Source organism: Archocentrus centrarchus, chromosome 17 (genome assembly GCF_007364275.1).
Source record: "Archocentrus centrarchus isolate MPI-CPG fArcCen1 chromosome 17, fArcCen1, whole genome shotgun sequence".
NCBI lineage: Eukaryota > Metazoa > Chordata > Actinopteri > Cichliformes > Cichlidae > Archocentrus > Archocentrus centrarchus.
The window spans coordinates 148,191-167,769 of NC_044362.1; the positions used below are offsets into that span (position 1 = coordinate 148,191).

Genomic DNA, 19,579 nt, shown 5'->3' on the forward strand with positions numbered 1-19,579 from the left:
GTGCAGATGACAGAAGAACCTTTGTAACACAAGTAATGATACAATTGTAACTGTAATGTGATGACTGAATGTAGTACAGTAATGCTACATTACATTACACACTACATTACCTTCTGAAATGTGCGAGTGTGTCATGGAGTGGGAGGGTGGATGCGCTGGATTGAAACTGGATCAAATCATACATTTGAAATTGAAGTACATATACAGTCTGAGTAAGACTTCAGTTATATTTCTTTACACTTCACATTTAATTATTGACACTGCCCTGTATGCAAAAGAGTAATTGGCTAAATAAATTCAACCTCAGACTAGATTTTTATTTTTGGTTCAACAGAAAATATTTGAACAGTTCATGAAACTACAGGCACACTTGTATTTAAAAACTAATAAATACTATTTTTTTCCACAAACTGTATGATTCTAATATTTGTCATCAGAGGATCACTTTAGGTCCATCAGGTGTCTTTAACACTGACACGTGTAGTGTGGTTCTTATTTTTACCATTGCTAAGTAACTAAAGTTAACAGAACAAACAAACATGGGTGAACTGTGGCCATGCTGCCCCCTTCTGTGTCTGAGTGTAAATTGCCCTGCACACACACTTTCATAATGACTAGGCAGTCTAACTGAGGCCCGAATAGCTGCCCAGACTTACCAAATTTCCCAATAAATCAGGTACCCTCCAAGTCCAATCAGAAAGTAACCTGTTACCAATAAGTCAAATATGTAAGCGTCTTCCACAGCTTCATTTGACAAACAGCAACAGGGTAGATAAGGAGAGAGTTGGGAGAGAAAAAAAAGACATCTGTCTCCACCGAGGACAGGAAGAAGAAGTCACTGATATATTTAAAATGAAATAGTAATGTGATATCGCTAAATCATTTTATGACTGTACTCTGATAACCTGGTGATGCAATGTTAAAAGACATGATGCAAGGTTGCGTTTATACTCATTATTAGGTAGTTTAATATCACACAACCTTTAGCTGTAGTCAGAAGCACATGTTGGCTTTGAAAAAGATTTAGTGACTTTGATGACTCCAGAGAGTTAGACTGTGAGCTTTCTCAAAAAAGAGAAGACAGCTAAATTCATTCTGGGCTGGTTTCACTTTATCTATTTGCACAGGATGATGATGACAAAGAAAAAGAGCTGCCTGCAGTTTCTCAGCCCAAACCTCCAAGACAGCCACCAGAGGTTAAGCCCAAACCCCAGATGTGTACTGCTGCACCTCTGCCTGGATCCACCTCTGCCCATGCTGCAGTGTCAGCAGAAAAGCACGAAGAGGAGGAAGAAGAGCTGCAGGTACACTAAATACATTTTTATTTTTAAGATTAAATTCTGAATCAGAAGAAAACAGTAGATCGAGATGAGCATGTGCGTAGCTTCTCACCAACGCCAGACTTAAAAGCCTTTCTGGATTAAACCCTGCTTTTCCAGCTCTGTCATGATGACAGCTGTGTGTTTGTGTGACACTGGCTTCATGATGAAAACATACTCCTGTTGTTTTTATTATTGGTAGTACAAATGCAAATAAACAAAACAAAACAAAAAGCCCTTGAAAATATGTTGTTCTTGTTCACTGCACACTGGGGGGGGCTCCAGTGTGCAGATACCCTCAGGGAACTCTTTTATCTGAACACCAGGGGAGCGGAGAGCTCTGCTAGGAAAAAACCTCTGTTTTTCTTTGACTCAGTACCGAGGTAAAGCTCATCCCTGCACTCACACTTAGTTTTTTTATCCTCCTGCCGAATGTGAAGTATGAGGGTATTGTCGTCATACCATCCATCTGGCCGTCCGTCCTGGCGTCCGTCTGTGAGGTTTTAACTTTCCGGTCTACAGACTCCAAAACCACAAAGAGTTGAGCCATGAAATCTGTCATATGCTTCTTTACTCTTTAAATATGTGCAACACAATATTCGTATTCATGGATGTTAAGTACCTTTGTACACTTTGGCTGTATTTATCTGAAGTGGAGAGTAAATAAAATGGAGGATCTCAGGCTGGTAATGCTATGATAATCTATGCTAATGATGTGCAGCCTCTTTCTCATGCCTGATTGGCTTAGCCTAATCAGGTGATCATATTGTGCTGTGAGTCAGGAGGTAGAGCAGGTCACCTACTGATCGGAAGGTCAGCGGTTCGATTCCTGGCAACTCCAGGCTTCATGCCAATGTATCCTTGGGCAACTTGCTCTCCGACGCAAGCGTTGGAATGTGTGTGAATGTTAGATAATAAAAGCACTTAGCTTAGTTAATCATGGAAGTGCTTGTGTGAATGACGTAAATTTAAACATGTTGTATAAGCACTTTGAGTGCTCAGACAGAGTAGAAAAGCACTATATAAGAACTAGTCCATTTACCTACTTAACCATTATTGACTGACTGAAATTGGCCTGTACATCACAATGAGGAGAGGACTGAGCTTCCAAGTCCACCAGGAGACATCGTGGATCCTCACAGATTGCGGTGAACAGTTTGTGCACCAGATTCTGTGGGACAATGGTGTTGAAGGCTGATGTGAAGTCCACAAAGAGGATACGGACATAGGAGTCCTTACAGTCCCGGTAGGTGAGGGCGGTGTGAAACACAGAGATGGCGTCCCCCGGTTCTTCCAGTATGCATATTGTTTTGTTTTTTGTTTTTTAATCCTGTCATGTCTGTCATTTTTCACAATCGGAATGATTGTGAAAAATGACAGAAATGAATCCAGTATGCATATTGGTGTGGGTCCACAGTGACATCGATGGTATCCTTGATGTAGTGTTGTAGTACTCGAGATCGGTCTTGGTCTCGAGACCGCTTTTTGATGGTCTCGGTCTTGTCATGGACTCGGACCTTGCGGACTCGGGATTTTATTTCAAGACCAGTCAAGACCACAGCTCTGGAAATATCACTAAATTGCCAGAATACTGTCCAATTTATTTGTTAACATCTTTGCTTTTATTGGATGCAAAACGTACTGATTCAAATCCAACAAAGATTGCGCTCTTCTGCCTCTCAATGGAGCACACCTGGCAGACTCCGCCCCAGCTACAGTAGGTCGCTGCTATTATCGCTGCTTACACCTGTATCATTTCACCGCAGTTTGCAATCTAGCACAGAGCACGGACAGTTTCATTCACAATGTGTACGTTTGATCGCACTGTAACGGATTTCCGTCATTTGGAAAAAAAAACAAAAAAAACCAAAAACGACCCTTTAACACGAGTGGACCGCTGAGATATTTTTCCACGCCCCCACTTCTCTGTGCTGTGAGTGCGCATGTTTGAATGTGCGCACGTGTGTTGTGCAGAGGATGTCAGCTGTTATTTTTTCTTTAAGTCAGCTGTAGCCACCAGAACAGATCTATAACCACAGTGTACTGGGGAAAGGGGGGCTGCCATTAGCACTAGCAATCGTTCGGTGCCCCCCCACCCCCTTCAGTACAGAGGGGCTCCTTCAAAATGTTTTTTATCAACCACCTGATCAGCAACATGAAGAACAGAGAACTTTGTAGCTGCTCCATCCACCCTGTTTGTTTCACCCAGAGTGCATAACTGAAAATCCTCTCTGAACCAAACATGACATGCACCTCAAGAAATGTAACATGTCCAAAAAAACTGATTGCTGCTTTCCAGTTACATCTTAGGCCCCATTACTCAGTTAACAAGTGGGAGCAGAATTTAGCGGTTAGCATTAGCTTACTAATTAGCATTAGCTTACTAATTAGCATTAGCGTTAGTGCTCGGGTGAGAAATATTTCTTGCTAGAACCCTGAAGTTACCATGGCCACCACCAATGGTAACGGCAGAGAAGTAAGTAAGTTGTTTCTTCGCCATTAGTACATTGAGCTAGTGGTGGGCAGATTGATCCTAATATCGATAATATGGATGCCAACGTTGGTATTGGTATTGATCAATATCAGTGTAATGAGATCGATACTTTGGCTTCAGTTTCTGTCCTGTATGCAGTGCTGCGGTTTCATCAAAGATGCGAGCTGACTGTCTAAGTGTCGCTCCTGTCACAGCACAGAGCACTTTGCTCCTCCCCTCCCCACAGTGGTTTGTTATACTGGCATGTGACGCATAACATATTTTAATTGGGGGGAAAAAAAAGGATTTTGCTATGAAACATTTAGATCAAATTCAAATTTAAATTTGTAGAATATTAGTGAACAAAGAGACATTTTTATTACATTTTTTTATAATACTTTCTGAACAATCTACCTGGAAAACAGTTTGCATTTGTTCCTGAGTGAGGATTTTGTACACTTAATTTATGAAAAAAAAAATTCCAGACATCAATGTATGGGGAAAATTGTTTTGTTAATATTCTATTGTTTCAGAACAATAACTTTTATTTTAATAAAGTATTTTCTACTTTCTACATATAAACTTTGCCCAGTTCTATCCTGGGTTTTAACTAATTAATGATCCAAAGGAAAAAAATCTCAAACCAGTTAAACTTCATGGAAATTCTTCATAATTATTAAAAAGTATTGGTATCAGTATCGGTGATAATGGCCCTGTGTTTACTTGGCATAGGATCGATACCAAATCTTGAAGTATCGCACACAACTACATTAAGCAGCATACACCAGGAGTGATTGACAGTGCTAAGACCCTCCTCCTGGCTCTGATTGGTTGTTTTTGACTTGGAGCGGTTCAGGGAGGAGGTGGAGGAGCTCCATTTTTTTTGCAGATTATCGGTCTCATACTATCGTGACAGTTTTAACAAATATGTAAAAACCAGATTTTTTATAAAAGTTACATCCTGCAGCTTTAATCTGTATAAGATTAAAGGCTTTAGTCCTTACTGTCGATGATTGTTTGCCATTTTTTCAGTTTTACACATTTAGCTGTGTGGTTTTGAAAAAGCACCCATTTTTACAAAGATTTACAAAGACTGGGTCATGTAGCGTCAGGCACTGGTCTTGGTCTTGTCTCGGTCTCGCCCTCCCTCGGTCTTGGTCTCGACTGGTCTTGGACCGTAAAAGTCTTGGTCTTGTCTCGGTCTCGATACGCTCTGTTCTTGGTCTTGTCTCAGTCTCGGGTTAGGTGGTCTTGACTACAACACTACCTTGATGTAGACCATAACCAGTCTATCAAAACACTTCATGATTATCGAGGTGAGAACTACTTACCGATACCCATTCAGGCCTGTCACTGTGGAGTTCTTGGGGACCGGGATGATGGTGGCAGTCTTGAAGCAGGTGGGGACAGCTGCCTGTATGAGGGAGGAGTTCAACATGTCCGTCAACACCCCCGAGAGTTGGTCTGCACAGTCCCTTAGCACCTGCTCAGGGATATTTTCTGGACCAACAGCTTTGCAGAGATTAATCCTCTGTACAAGCCTCTTTCCCTCTGCTTTAAAGTTTGAAGTTTCCTTTCTTTCCTCATGATGGCGGCAGGTACCCAAACTCCTCTATGCCTGTTTTATCTTCTTTGAAGTATTTGATCATATGGATTGTTCATGCTGTATACCTACATTTTTGGATTAATAGATTTTAGCTTTTCACATTCTTTGGCTCTTTAAATCGTTTTTCTTCTTTATGCATGAGTGTGCATACACTGTGGTTGCTTCAAAAAGTATTCAGACCCCTTTTGATTATGAAAGACTAGATATGTAGATTTTTTTATTTACAGGTTAAATATGATGGTGTCAGCACCATGTATTGCCATAGAGGATCTGCCCAAAGTATTTAGTCAGTTTTAATCAGTTTGACTCCACCTTTGCCCGGGCCTTTCCGTGTGGAGTTTGCATGTTCTCCTCGTGTTTGTGTGGGTTTTCTCCGGGTACTCTGGTTTCCTCCCACAGTCCTAAGACATGCAGTTAGTGGGGTTAGGTTAACTGGGGATTCTAAATTGCCCATAGGTGTGAATGGTTGTCTGTCGCTCTGTGTTGGCCCTGCGACAGGCTGGCGACCTGTACAGGGTGTACCCTGCCTCTCGCACTATGACAGCTTGGATAAGTTCCAAAAATGATTCCAAAAAATGTTTTTTGGTACATAATGAATGACTGTACTGGAGAAAATGTGGATGCAAATTTAAAGCAATAATTGTACAAAAAAGGCTAAATATAACTTTTTTTCATGTACTGTTTTCTTTCATATTACCTTTGTTATTTATAGGTGACAGAACTGACAAATAAGAATCATTCATCATGTGGAAATAAGCAAAATGGAGAAAGAAAGGAGAGGACTTTTCTAAACTCACAAGTGGCTAATGATTTAGCAACATGTGACCAACAGTCCATCCCCCAGCTGGGTTTTACAAATGGCTGCTGTCTTAAACCCATAATGGCAGCTAGACTGAAAGAACACGAGGAAGGTGGTAAAAACTGTCTCATTGAGAATAAAGTGAAGAAAGTAATTAAGGAAGTGCCTTCTTGTCCAACAATAGACAATGTGGAGATATCTCCACTGGGAACTTTACAAGATGTTCAAAGTGTCCAGCAGGATGGGCCAACACCGAATCAGGACAAAGCCATGAAAACGAATGAGCTTCCAAGTCCAGTTTCACAGAAAGAAAATGTTAACACCTCTAATCAAGTGAAGGAGTTTGTTGGAAAGGTATCATCACCAACCATGCCAGAGAAGAAGGTCAAGTTTACAACAGTTGTTACTCTACAGAATGAAAACATTCAAGAATCTGTCAGATGTCCTGAACACATAAATGAAAAAGCTGTCAAAAAGCCAACAGAGAGGAAGTCTAATGTGATGGTAGTTGTAACTTTAAAAGGCAGAGAAAAAGAGTGGATGTCAGGAGATCACTTATCAGCGCTGCTGCCACCAGTCCAGCAGAATACATCCCTGAGGTCCGACCAGGAGTTTATAACTTCAACACCCATTATGAAACCTTCTCCACTTCCACCCATCATGACTTCCAATACCAAGCAGTGGAAACTGGAAGACACAGAATTGGTATCGAGCAACCAATCACAGTGTGTGGAAGAGGGGGGTAGCCTGAGCTGTGATGAGGCTGATCAGGGACCACCTCCTCCACCACCTCTTATTGGGAAATTTAGCAATAGAATCTCCAAGAGCCGAACCACGACACAGTCCAAAGAGGAAAACCTAGCCAAAATAAATGGATCTAACATACAGAGTGTATCTGGGGACAGCACTGGTAAGCCTACCTATGTAGGACATGGTTTTAAAGACAGTAATGATGAGTTTGGCACAAAACCTATCATTGTCATCTTGAATGAGCCCATGGACATTCAGTCAGCCTACAAGCGTCTGTCCACAATCTTTGAATGTGAGGAAGATCTTGATGGGATTTTGTGTCCAGAAGGTGTTTCAGAGGAGGAAAAGACAAAGCAGAAGGAAGAGGAACAGGATCTGAGAAAAATTTGTATCACTGAAATTACTATGGGGTCAAGCCCTACAGGAAAGAGTCAGAATTCTCCACAAATCCAGCATGGAAGACCTTCAACAGATAGTTATTCAGTTCCTGAAAACCAAGACCAAACTAACTCACATTCACTTAGGAAACCTGAGACAAAAAGGAAATTCAAATTCAAGTTCCCCAAAAACAGACTGGCAGCACTTAGCCAGGCTATTCGAACAGGGTCGAACAAAACGGGGAAGAAGACTGTTGAAGTTGTTGTTTCTGAGGAGGAGGTAGCAATGTATGATAGGCCAGTCAAAGAGACCAAGAATCAGACAAAGGAATCACCAGTGTTTGAAATGAACACAACTGAACAATTCAACTTGGACAAAGGCAGTGCCTGTGACAGAGACATCAGGATACCCTCTTATACCAATACCAGTCACTCAGGGTCACATAACCGGATAGAGGAGCTCTGCAAAAATACATTTGACTCTATGGACAGTCTCGAGGAGTCCATTAAACAGTTGGAAGTCAGCGTGGAGAGTATAACTGCCCCCTCTTCCTCATTTGAGTCCACTGATGAAGCACAGCTTAAAAGAAAAATCAAACAAGAACAAGAGAGAAGCCCATCCAAAAGGTCAGCCACTCAGATCACCAAGGGTCCAAATCCACCTCAGAGTAAGAGAGCCAAACCACTGCCTCCACATGGCACAGAAAGAAACACCATCAAGAAACAGGTCTGATATTCCTCTGCCCAGCTTTTTCACTTCAGGTTGCTGTGGTGGTGGTGGTGGGCTCTTCGCCCTTATAATCTGCCTCTAAACTTATTCTGTGTTCTTTCATATGTTTTCTTTCATATCTATGTGAAAACTGCACAGACTCAGACTTGGACTGTAAACTTCTGAAGAACTTTGCTGTCATTTCCCTCCATGCCTCTCCTTTTCTTCCGACTTTAAGAATAATTCAAGAAAGAGGGAAATTCTGCTGTCACAGACAAATCTTCAGACTACCCCAAATTAATGTAATAAATATGTTGCCATTTAATCCAGTTTTTGATAATATTTAATGTATTATCATGTTCAACATTTTCCAGTGCAAGGATCAAGGGCAGATTTAGGATTTACAGAAAGTGGTTCTTTTTAATCCGGGATCTACCAAGAACATTAGAAGATGCAATCATTTTGTAGTAGTTTCAACCATGGCATCAATTCTGAGCTCGCTAAACATCAACAACGGTGGAACAATGGAAAGTGGTTTTCCTACCATAACCCCAGGTTTAATGAGTGTAAGTGTGGCTCATTAAGACATGGCTTCTGCATTGCTGTTTGTCTTGTTGGCCTCTAAGGAAAATTTAATGCTGCTGTAGCTGATGTTTGAGAGGGAAAAGAGTGATAGGATGCAGACTTGTTATGCGGTTAACTAGTCGGAATTGACTCCTGCCCATCACTTTTTACTTTGGTTATGGGGGTGCTCTGCAACAGCAATGAATTTTTGCAGTGAAAACTCTTCAACATTAGTTCATACAAATAATATTTAACATTGTCCTTTTAAAGATACTTTCTGTTTGGCCATGAAGACTCATATGCCCCACTACTCATAGACGGGTCCTACAAGGATTAAATCCCTTGGAGTAAAATGTCAGATGTCATCTGTTGTCTTAATTTATACTTTAATCTAAAACTCTGGATTGCTTCTAGTTGAATCTTGTACAGAAAAATAAAAATTTTTCAGCAATATTACAATGTTTTGAGCTTCAGCTGGTAACATTTGCCAGAAAATGCCTATATAAATGGCGTTCATCTACCATTTTCCCATACTAAACTTTTGTTTACTTGTGTACATGCCAGACCTCCAGCAACAGCTCCAGCTCTTCTGCTCAGCGATCCCATGTCAGGTCCCGCCACGCATCTGGCTCTCCAGAGAAGACACCTAAAGGCCAGCAGCAGGCCACGCACAAACGAGCCAGCCAGGTAAATGAAGTCTGAGGAGACCTGAAGTTAGCAGCTTTGAGTCAGCGCACACTAAAGAGTCATTGAGGATTTGTGTTCTTGGGGTGGCTACTAATTGGAAGATTGGTGGTTTGATTCCTGGCTGCTCCAGTCTGCATGCCAAAGTATCCTTGGGCAAGATATTGAACCCCGAGTTGCTGTCGATATATTCATCGGCGTGTGAATGTGTGTGTGGATCTTAGATAGAAAGCACTCTGAAGTAGGAAATGTGTGCATGCAGACATGTTGTGTGAAGTACTTTGAGTGCTCAGAGTAGAAAAGTGAATCAGTCCATCTACTGCTCCTCAGATAGTTTGTTTTGTCAACTATCAGTGGCACCTTATACAGGGAAGACTTAAAGCATAGTTGCAGTGTAGAAAATTATATTACAAAAAATAAAATCTGGGTATATTCTTGCAAAAGTTATGAAAGGGATTAACATTTAGTGGATTAACATTTAGTGAGCAGACAGTTTAACAGACCTCTAATTTAGTGCTGACAGACATAAAACTTCACTATAAAACAGTCATTAAAAAGTTAGTGTGGAGGCTGCTTTAAACATCTGAGAATTTGATGCTGCTGAGGTTACTTAGTTCATGTCTATCAGTGATAAAATTTTGAAATCATCTGATTAAAATTACCTATACTTGTTACGTTTACAGTATAAAACACCAAATGTTACAGTGTTTGAATAGAGATGGATTATTTGTTGCTTTGTTGATTCTTTGTAAGCACAGTTTGTTCTAGCACAGAGATATGATAGATTAAAAAATGGTTAAAATGGTTAAAAAATGGAGAGTCTCCTTTCTCAACAGTGGAGAACTTGTATTTTTCTCTTTGCAGAGGGAAACTCTGCATTTCAGGGTCACAGAGCGTGACTCCTTGTCCTCTTCTTTTCCTTATATTCTGCTGTTGGTCTATCAACTTTGATCTCCAAACTTTTCTTCTCTTTAAATTTGAGCCACAGTAAGTGTCTCCCGGGCAGTGATATTCAGCACCTCTGATATTTCAGCCTCACCCCAGTGGTCACTGGGCCTTTTCTGGCTTACTCCTTGAATACAGTTGTTTCAGTTTCTTAAGGTGCTGCTTTTTCCCAGACTTCCAGGTGAATTGGAGGTCCAGTTCACCTGGGTGCAAACAAGTTTCTTTCTATACAGATAGTATACAGACTGCACCAGGCTCTTGGTCAGGACTTTGGTAACAAAGCAGACCAGTGTGCATAAAGTATTACATGAGTACAATTAGAATAGAATAGAATGCCTTTATTGTCATTATACAGGATGTACAATGAGATTAGACTTACATGATTGCACAGGATTAGAACATTTCTACCCAGATATCAGTGAATGAAGCCCACTGTCCTGCTGCATGACCCAGTTTCAACCAAGCTTCAGCTGTTAGACAGACAGCCTCAGATGTGACTCTAGAATACTTTGGTATACAGACGAGTTCATGGTCTACTCAATGTCTGTAAGGTCCTGTGGCTGTAGAGCTATGCTAAGGCCTCCACCACTATACTGACAGTGGATGTGAGTTGTTTGTGCTCATATATGGTGCTGGCCATTATTGCCACACTTCCACTTTTGTCTTGTCTGTCTTGTCAGAGGACATTATTCCAGAAGACTTGTGGCCAGATGCAACTTTGCAAACCTAAGCCACGCTGCCACATTCTTTCTCTAAAGAAAAGGCTTCTGGAAACCCTTCCAAAGAAGTTCAGTCTTTTTCTAATTATACTATGAACTTTAACATCTAACATGCTAACTGAGGCCTGTAGAGTCTGAGATGTAGTTCTTGGGTTTTGCCTTGCTTGGCCTGACCTTGGGATGAATTTGCTCAGATGTTCACACTTGGAAAGCTTGTGTCATTGAAAGCTCCAGACCAGGAAACTGAAAAAACTGTGCTTTTATAGAGGTGGTCACCCTTGCTGATGATCAGCACCTGGCTGCTACTTTTTCATTGAAGTCATGACTATATAGAGAGGCAGATATGAAACTTATAATATTCATTTATTGCATTATTAGGAAAACAGGCTAAAAAAATATCGCCTTGACTGGCGAGCTATCGGTAATTTCTTTGATCATCCATCAGCACAATAAAAAGCTATGAAAGCAACCCGGTGGCAGGAGGAAATGACCTGATCTCAGCCCACTCAAGCTGCATTTTAATCTCTGAAGACAAAACAAAGGCAGAACACACACAAAACAATAACAACTAAGTGTATAAATGCAGTCCAGGATAGCTGCGGTTAACACAGCTGGAAAAGCATCACATCAGAAAAAACCCTTTGAAGTTTGTGGGATTCAGACTTTTGGCAATCATTTCAAGCATTTTCATAGTATTAAACAGTTTTATTACTATGTTAATTTGTCCAATTTTATTTGAGCACCCACAAAAAGAGGACTGACTTTCAAAATACAAAAAAAAAAAATTACGTTTTTCTGCTTCTCAATCCAAAGGTTCTTTGGAGTGAGAAGCAGAAAAAACTGCAGCAAATTACTGTATTTTCATTCTTTTCTGCATTATTGGACAAAACTGCAGATTTAAAGAACTTTTATGATTAATTAGTAAGTTAAAAAAATAAATAAGGGTGATCTGTTTGAAATATAAATTAAAAAGTGGAACTTCAGCTGTCAGGTGCGCCTGGACAGGTGAGCTGTCTGTGACAGAGACAGACAATCCTTCACACTCATATTCACAGGAACCAGCACCAGAGCCACTGTGCATTTAAGGGGAGGGGGGTGGCTTTGGTCAGGATATGCCCATTTCTAAATCCTCTGCCCCTCTGGTGTGAACAGGCCTCACAGCAGACGAGTAGACTGTATCAGAGAGGGTTTGGCTGGCTAAAGCTGTATAGATAAAAGGTATGAGTGCTGAGTGCCTTTCTCCTGTCATGTGGGCTGTGTGGTGCTGCCGTTGATTTGTCGTATCCCGTGGTGTGTTTGCAGGCTGCCAGCAGAAGCAGTAAAGCAGCTGGGGATAGTAACCATTGTGTCGTTGCTTTGCGTGCCTCTAAGATCCCAGCCTTGTGCCATAGCTCTGGGAAACACCCATCTGCCTCCCTGTCCACTTCTCACTGCTCAGATGCCACCGATAGCCTCCAAAACCTTTCCTCTTCCTCCTCCTCTGCTTCTTCACCTTCAGCCTCTTCTCCCTCCTTCCACAGGAAACACTTTGTTTTGTCTCCTCCTTCAACCATCCTCAGCTGTCCTTCTTCCTCCTCCCATCGCTCTAGGCAACAGACTTTATGTCCTTCTTCCTCCTCCTTGGTGAAAAACTCTCCCCCAGTTTCTTCATCAGACTCTCCACCTTGCTCTCCCTCTCCGTCATCCTCTTCATGTCCTCACAAGTCTTTTATCCCATCTCTGAATTTGACTCGTCTCCTCCCCTCATCTAGCCACGCCTTGTCACCACAACACGTTAACGTGAGTCCGGCCCACCACGGGCCTCCCAGCAGCAGCAAGCACCAGCACCGCCTCGTCTTCACTTCCACCACCACGTCTACCTCCAGTAACCTCTCCCAACACAGCTACTACTCTTCATCCTCCTACTCTTCATCCTCACCCTCCTCCTCCACCTCATCTTCCCATTCCCCCTCATCCTCCTCCTCATCCCCTCCTTCCCCATCTTCTTCCCTCCCCCCCATCACAGTGACTCAAGGGACAAAGAGTGGACAAACACCAGCATCCATCCCCAGCTCTCCAGGATGTAGCAAGAAACACACTAGGAGCCGAGCTGTACGAGCGCCCCACACAGTGGACGCAGTAGCAGCATCAAAGGACACAGAGTGATGGTTTCATATTTTCATGGATGTTTAAGAAAGATAAAAAATGTAAAGTGCTCTTTGTTGTGTACCTTTGACATGTTGAGATTGCTTGTGGAAAGCTTGAAAGGTTCAGCTTGATATCCTTTGAACTCTAAACCATGTTAATGCCATATGATCAGAACCAATACATCATGTGGAAAGAGTCTAAAAAAATCCCAAATCAAAAAATACACGGACATTAAAATGATACCAAAGTGAAAGCATCTCAAACAGTGTTGTTGTAAAGGATCCCATGTTGCCTGTTTGTATCCACCCTGTGATTTACTCAGTAGCTTATTGTCTCTGAAAGTTAGTGTGACTGTTTCTGTCATGCTCTTGTCTGTGCAACGCTGACAAAGAGTGGAACTGGGTGAGCTGAGAGGGGAGCAGCACATGGTGACTGTAGGTAAGCCTGTCATCGCTGAAAATGTGCCCCAGCTCATCAGCTTCCACAGCTCTGAAATCAGTATCAGTAATGTGTGTGTGTGTGGACACAGTGATGACATGAAATCAGGGTCCAGTGTGAAGCAGAAAATGCAGCTGTTAGAGAGGTTTGTAAGAACACGCCAGTTTAGCCTGTGTAGCATGCGTGTCCTAAATGTAAAAGGTTTTGTCACAGTGTATTGCTCTGATACGGAGATTGCAAAGGACAAAAAAAAAGAAGAAAAAAAGATTCTGTTGTGAGATCCTGTAAAAATTTTTCACTTAAGGCCACGCGCTGAATCCTGATACGACAGCGTCCATCAGGAGAGTGAAAGGATGGGCCAGAGGTTGGCTGCAAAATTAGGACCATCCATAACAGCAATGCTACAGATAATCTATAAAAAGAAGAACATATTTAATTACCCAGCTGAATGGAAATGACTTCAAATGAGCTCAGCTTTCAACATGCAGTTAATAATAATTTCATGAAGTGAATATAAACACTAAAAGTATTCAGTGACGCTCACAACTGAGTAAAGCTTTGATGTTTAATTCTAGAGTATTTTCAGTGTACTGGTGCGTTAACTAAAGTAAATGTCAAGAAATATTTTTATAGTTACTGAAGAAGACATCTTTAATATATTTTTACTTATAATGCAAATTTTAAATGCTTAATTTAAAAAAATTCTATCACTTCTTTAGCCTAAAAGAACTGCAGGAGACGCTGAAACGTCTGAATCTGCTTCATGAACCAGCTGGGCTCTCATCCAGCAGCTGTTTTTCTGCCTGTCATAGCATTAACCACAACCTTTACACTGATTGGTCAGTTCTAAACACACTATAGCTGCTGTGTTCATGATGAAGCTGTGCTTTAGTATTTGTGTCTTTCCTGTTTTCAGGTCACAACAGAGAGCGCCTTGAGCTTTCTCTGTTTGTGTTATGGAGTGGATGTTTCAGTGAATAGCTTGCAGCCAATCAGACACAGTGTTTCTGTTGGTTCACTGATGAGCTTTGATGGGGAAACATGGTGCAGTGTGTGTGTGTGTGTGTGTGTGTGTGTGTGTGGGGGGGGGGGGGGGGGGGGGGGGGGGGCAATGGTGAATATAAAGGTTGTGACTATCCAAAGACAATCCTATGCAGCCTGTACACTATCCAAAGAATTGTGTAAATCTGTTGTGTAGCGCTTTCATGTAGATACTTTTAACATGCAGTACTGTGTTAAAGTAATTAAAGTAAAGTGAGATGATGTCATGAGTAGTTTTTATCAGTCATAAGAAGTGAACAGAGCACTTGTAGAGTTTGCAGAGTGCTGTCACTGCTGCTTCCTGTGCTTATTTGCATTTTTAATGAGTTGTTTGTTGTGACTCTTGTCAAAAAGAATGAGCTCGATGTTTTATGATGACTTTTGTTGCACTGCCAAGTATGATCATTAGACCACTGCAGGAAACCAGAGTCCAATGAGAAGATGGATGTGGAGTCGTGAATCAGATCCAGTGAAATGCCACTTGGTTGCAGAACTGAAGTGAAAACCAGTTCAAATAATTAGCAGTAACAAAGAATGTGCTCTAGAGGTCCAGTGTTACTAATATTTGCCACAGGCTTCTATTCTTGCCTCCATTCAGTCACGCGTCCACTTTTTATGGATCACATGTGGTAGTGTTGTAGCATATTCAGTTTAATTCAGTTTTATTTATATGGCACCAAATCACTACAGTCACTTGAAGGTCAAGACCCTATAATATTAAAAAGAAACACCAACAATCAGACAATTCCCTGTGAGCCTGGTTCTTCCTTTTAACAGGAAGAACCAGGCTCAGGGTCTCATCGCCCCAACCGGTCATGGTAGATGGCTGTGATGTCACAGCGTCGTGATTATTCAGCTGCAGTGATGTTTCTTGAATAACAGCAGAACAGCAAACTCTTCTGTTACTGTTTTATTGGCTTAACTCAGAGAATCACAGCTTCAAATAAACAGAGCAGACCTAAAAGCTGTGATGAACTGCACAATTCATCTTCTCCTGTGACTCTGAGAACACAGTCTTACTAAACTGTATTACATGTACTGTTCCCGTCCCTGTAAGAGTATATGAGCAGTATGATTTAATACACAGTGTGTACCTTTTACTGTGCTGTCTCTAAAAGAAAACTTTGAATGTTCACACCTAAATGCATAGTTTCATATAAGCCTTTATGTGTATGCAAATTCATTTCTGTGGTTTTATTATCTTGCCTGTGCATGCTGTCAGTCCTGAAACATGCCGAGTTGACATGTCCTGAGATTTTATCAGCTGTTAGCGCTCATGGACTTCCTGTGAGGTTGGAGATGAAATAAAGGGCTTCCACAGTGTTCGATCATCAGCTGCTTGTTCATGTCACAGTACAACGATGTTTTGTGCCACTAGAGGGCAGTAGAGACACACTAGACTCTAACTGATGAAATCAGATCACATTTATGTATAAAGATAGATTCGGAGTGTCCCTGAATATTTAAATGTGTGCTCATTTATAGAATGGAGGAACCACCAGTACTTGTTTATTTCTCACCTGGCGTAATTTTTGAATGCAGAAATATATATTTTATCGCAACTTGATGCAGAAATGGTACAAACGTGCATATGTCCTCCTCATACAGGTACACAGAGCATATATAAATTCAGCACCCCGTACATGCAAAAACATGCACACACAAACTGTTGCATATGCTGTAACAGTACAAATACACTGTTACCCAAAACACAAATAATTTGGTCAATGAAGAATTTTGTTTCAAAATGTTACCTGAACATTTTTCACTAAACTGATACACAAGCCTGTCATGACCCAACTAACCTTTGATGCATGATGCAGTTATTTTTGTGTATGTCTCTGAACGTATAAACACACGTTTAATGGATATTCCAGATATAACTGTCTGTAGATTCATGATGTCATGTTTCAGGGTTATAAATGTGCATAAAGACAACAACAATTATGTATTAAACCCAGTTTCCAACTGTAATGAGCTCATGTAAACTGAGTGAAATGGGTCCAGCCTGAGTTTGATGAGCCCACTGGCAGTGACTTTTTGCTAAAGACCACTAGGGCTCCTTGGAAGCAAAATGTAAATAAAAACATGAAAATTTTATTAAACATGAAAAGCAATGAAACACACATATTTGTAAATATAAACGGTAAACACCTGAGCATGACCATGACCCCTTAGATGGTGATCTACCACAATGATGAGGACAGCTGCAGCTCCACACATGCTTTCTCCCTTGCACTGAGCTGCCAGTGTTTCAAAATCCACCTTTATCTCATTATCAAAAATATGCAAATCAGAAGAAATCGCTGCAGCACGTGTGGACAGACTTCAGGAGCCCCACAGTCACTACTCTGAGATCCACTCACACACTGGTTGCTGCCTTATATCAAATTTGCATAATTTGCTAATCTGCCGACAAAAGTTGGCAGTTTAATCTGATAAATTAAACTGCCAACTTTTGTTTTTATGTATTTATCTGTTATGGATGAGTTTCTCAGTACTGTGAGCCTGCTTAGCTGTTAGAAAACCTGTTGCATAAAAGACAAACATACATCACTAACTCCACACATACCCAGTAGCCCTTGAGCAGGGCACAGTGAACATGGACACATCAAGGTAAAACCAGTCTCCTCCTGTTTGCCTCTTTGTCTATGACTGAAACAATACATTGTCCTCCAAGCCGCTTTTCATCCAAAAGTGGAATGAGATGGCCCGGCCTCTGTAATTGGCTACATTATTAGTCATTAGTTCCAGCGTATGCTAATTAGCTCATATGTTAATTTGCAGGGCCTGATGAATCCCAGCCCCCGCCTCTCTGTAATTAGTCTGTAATTCCTCTGCATCCTGTGGAACAGGGAGAAGTTGGCAGGCCAAAAGTGTGTCTGATGCAGCAGAGGGAGGGACTGGGGTCTAATTAGAAATATCTCACATGAAGCATTTATGCATTAATTACAACAGTTTCTGTGTCCCAATACTTTTTTCCCTCCTTCCTTCTTCCCACAACTGGGCTGTGTCAGAGGAGGACATCACAAACCAACAAGGAGCCCAACTGCTGCTTAATCAAAGATGTGGCTCCTTATTTGCATTTCTAATTGGAATTAATTAGGATTGCCCAAATACCCTGTGTGTGTGTGTGTGTGTGTGTGTGTGTGTGTGTGTGTGTGTGTGTGTGTGTGTGTGTGTGCGTGTGTGTGTGTGTGTGTGTGTGTTCACGCTGAGATGTTCTTGTTTCTTTTGGATTTCTTCATTTATCTGATGATGTCATCATCAACCAGGGGCGGGGTGGCCATAGGGAGGTTCGGGAGGTTTCCCGAACGGTCGTTTCCGGGCCGGATCAGCCGGTGATCAGAATTTTTTTTTTTTTTAACCCAATTAAGCACAGCAGCGCTCGCGCGGCCACAGGTGCAGGCAGTGATGGTCGGTCGCGAACGTTTCGGCTCTAAGAGCTCTTTTTTCATCAGGAGGGGCTAAAAAAAAAACAGCCCAGCAGTGTTCATTTTGTTGATGAAATATTTTCGTCAACGGCCCTTTTTTCATGACGAAAACGAGATAACTAAATAAAAACTACCTAAAAGGATAAAAACGATAACGAAATTAACTGACACTTTCGTCAATGAATGAAAACGAGATGAAAATGCTTGGCAGGGACGAAATCCAATCAGAACTGATTTAATTTTGTGACAGGCCGGACAAGTTAGGAAAACATCCAATCAAATGCACAGTTGCGCAAATTTGCTCTAAACCCGGGAAGACCAAACTAGCCTGTTATTGGTTGTTACTTCCGATAGAACTAAGTTATGTAAACAATGTCAGCAGGGAGAAAGAGAAGAGCCGATGTATGGACACATTTGTGACAAACAAAACGATGTGTAAACCATGTGGGGCGACTATCTCGGGTAAAAACAGACAAATTTCAAACGACATCTGCAAACCAGTCACCCAGACCTCCATGCAAAGGTCAGCATTTTAATGTCATGCAGGGTAAAGTGTTTTTCCCAGTTTGTGTTTAGAGAAAATCTCCACACTGCGGTGGATTAGCCTTTATAATCTCAGTCCTGAACACTGCCCTGTACCTGTCAGAGCGTCCTGCTGTAAAACGCTCGCATTATCTCAGTAAGGTGGTGTTAATGATCAGGTGTGTGGGAAGCAGGTGAAACTCTGTTAATATTAATAATATTCCATAACTTTTAATAAATGTTTAATTTTGTGTAAGTGTGTATAATGACTAATTCAAGGGAACTGAAGAAAAAGCATTTACAATTTACACCCTTTATATTTTAGTCGACTAAATCGACTGTAGATTTAGTCGACTATATTCTTACGATAATTTCGTCGACTAAAACTTGACGAAAACTATTCAAATGACTAAATTGTGACTAAAACTAAATTAGATTTTTGTCAAAAGACTATGACTGAAACTAAATCAAAATTTGTTGTCAAAATTAACACTGCAGCCCAGCCAGCACATCATTAGGAGGGGTGAAGGGCGAGACACCAGCTAAGGGGGGGTTGACGATCTTTTCCCCCCTTTTGCTGCTCCGTTGTACGATCAGATAAAAGGCCTCTCCAAACCAAGCTCCCGGGCTGAATTTCAACCCCAGCCCGCCCCTGTCATCAACAACACATGGGCACGAGGAAGAAGGCCATATCAGAGGGAATCAGCTGTTTTTAACATTAATGTGTTTAAATCATCTCTAAAAGTGTGCACACCTTCCCAGAGTGCTCTCAGCCCACCTGGGCTGAAATGTCTTCTTCAATCAGTGATGAATAGTAAGATGTCCTAGCTTTACTTTTTTATAGAGCAGCACTGTTTCCCATGCTATCTGAAGCCTAAGCTTTCATTCTCTGTGTTTATACACCACTCTGCATTTAATCATTAATCTCTGGCTCCCTCCCCTCACCTCCAACCAGTCGCAGCAGATGACCCCCCCTCTCTGAGCCGGGTTCTGATGGAGGTTTCATCCTGTTAAAAGGGAGTTTTTCCTTCCCACTGTTGCCAAGTGCTGGCTTATTGTAGGATCTTTACCT

At 41.4% G+C, this 19,579-nt stretch overlaps 1 protein-coding gene across 1 annotated transcript in view; it reads left to right on the top strand.

The window, feature by feature from the left end:
* Nucleotides 1-14,574, top strand: part of LOC115796480 (sickle tail protein-like) — a 60,395-nt gene extending 45,821 nt beyond the window's left edge. The window contains exons 20-23 of the mRNA XM_030752904.1: nucleotides 1,128-1,304; nucleotides 6,111-8,051; nucleotides 9,162-9,284; nucleotides 12,697-14,574. Coding sequence (XP_030608764.1) covers nucleotides 1,128-1,304; nucleotides 6,111-8,051; nucleotides 9,162-9,284; nucleotides 12,697-12,723 — 2,268 coding nt within the window. The 3' untranslated portion in view covers nucleotides 12,724-14,574. The remainder of the gene's footprint in view (nucleotides 1-1,127; nucleotides 1,305-6,110; nucleotides 8,052-9,161; nucleotides 9,285-12,696) is intronic.
* The last annotated feature ends 5,005 nt before the right edge of the window (nucleotides 14,575-19,579 follow it).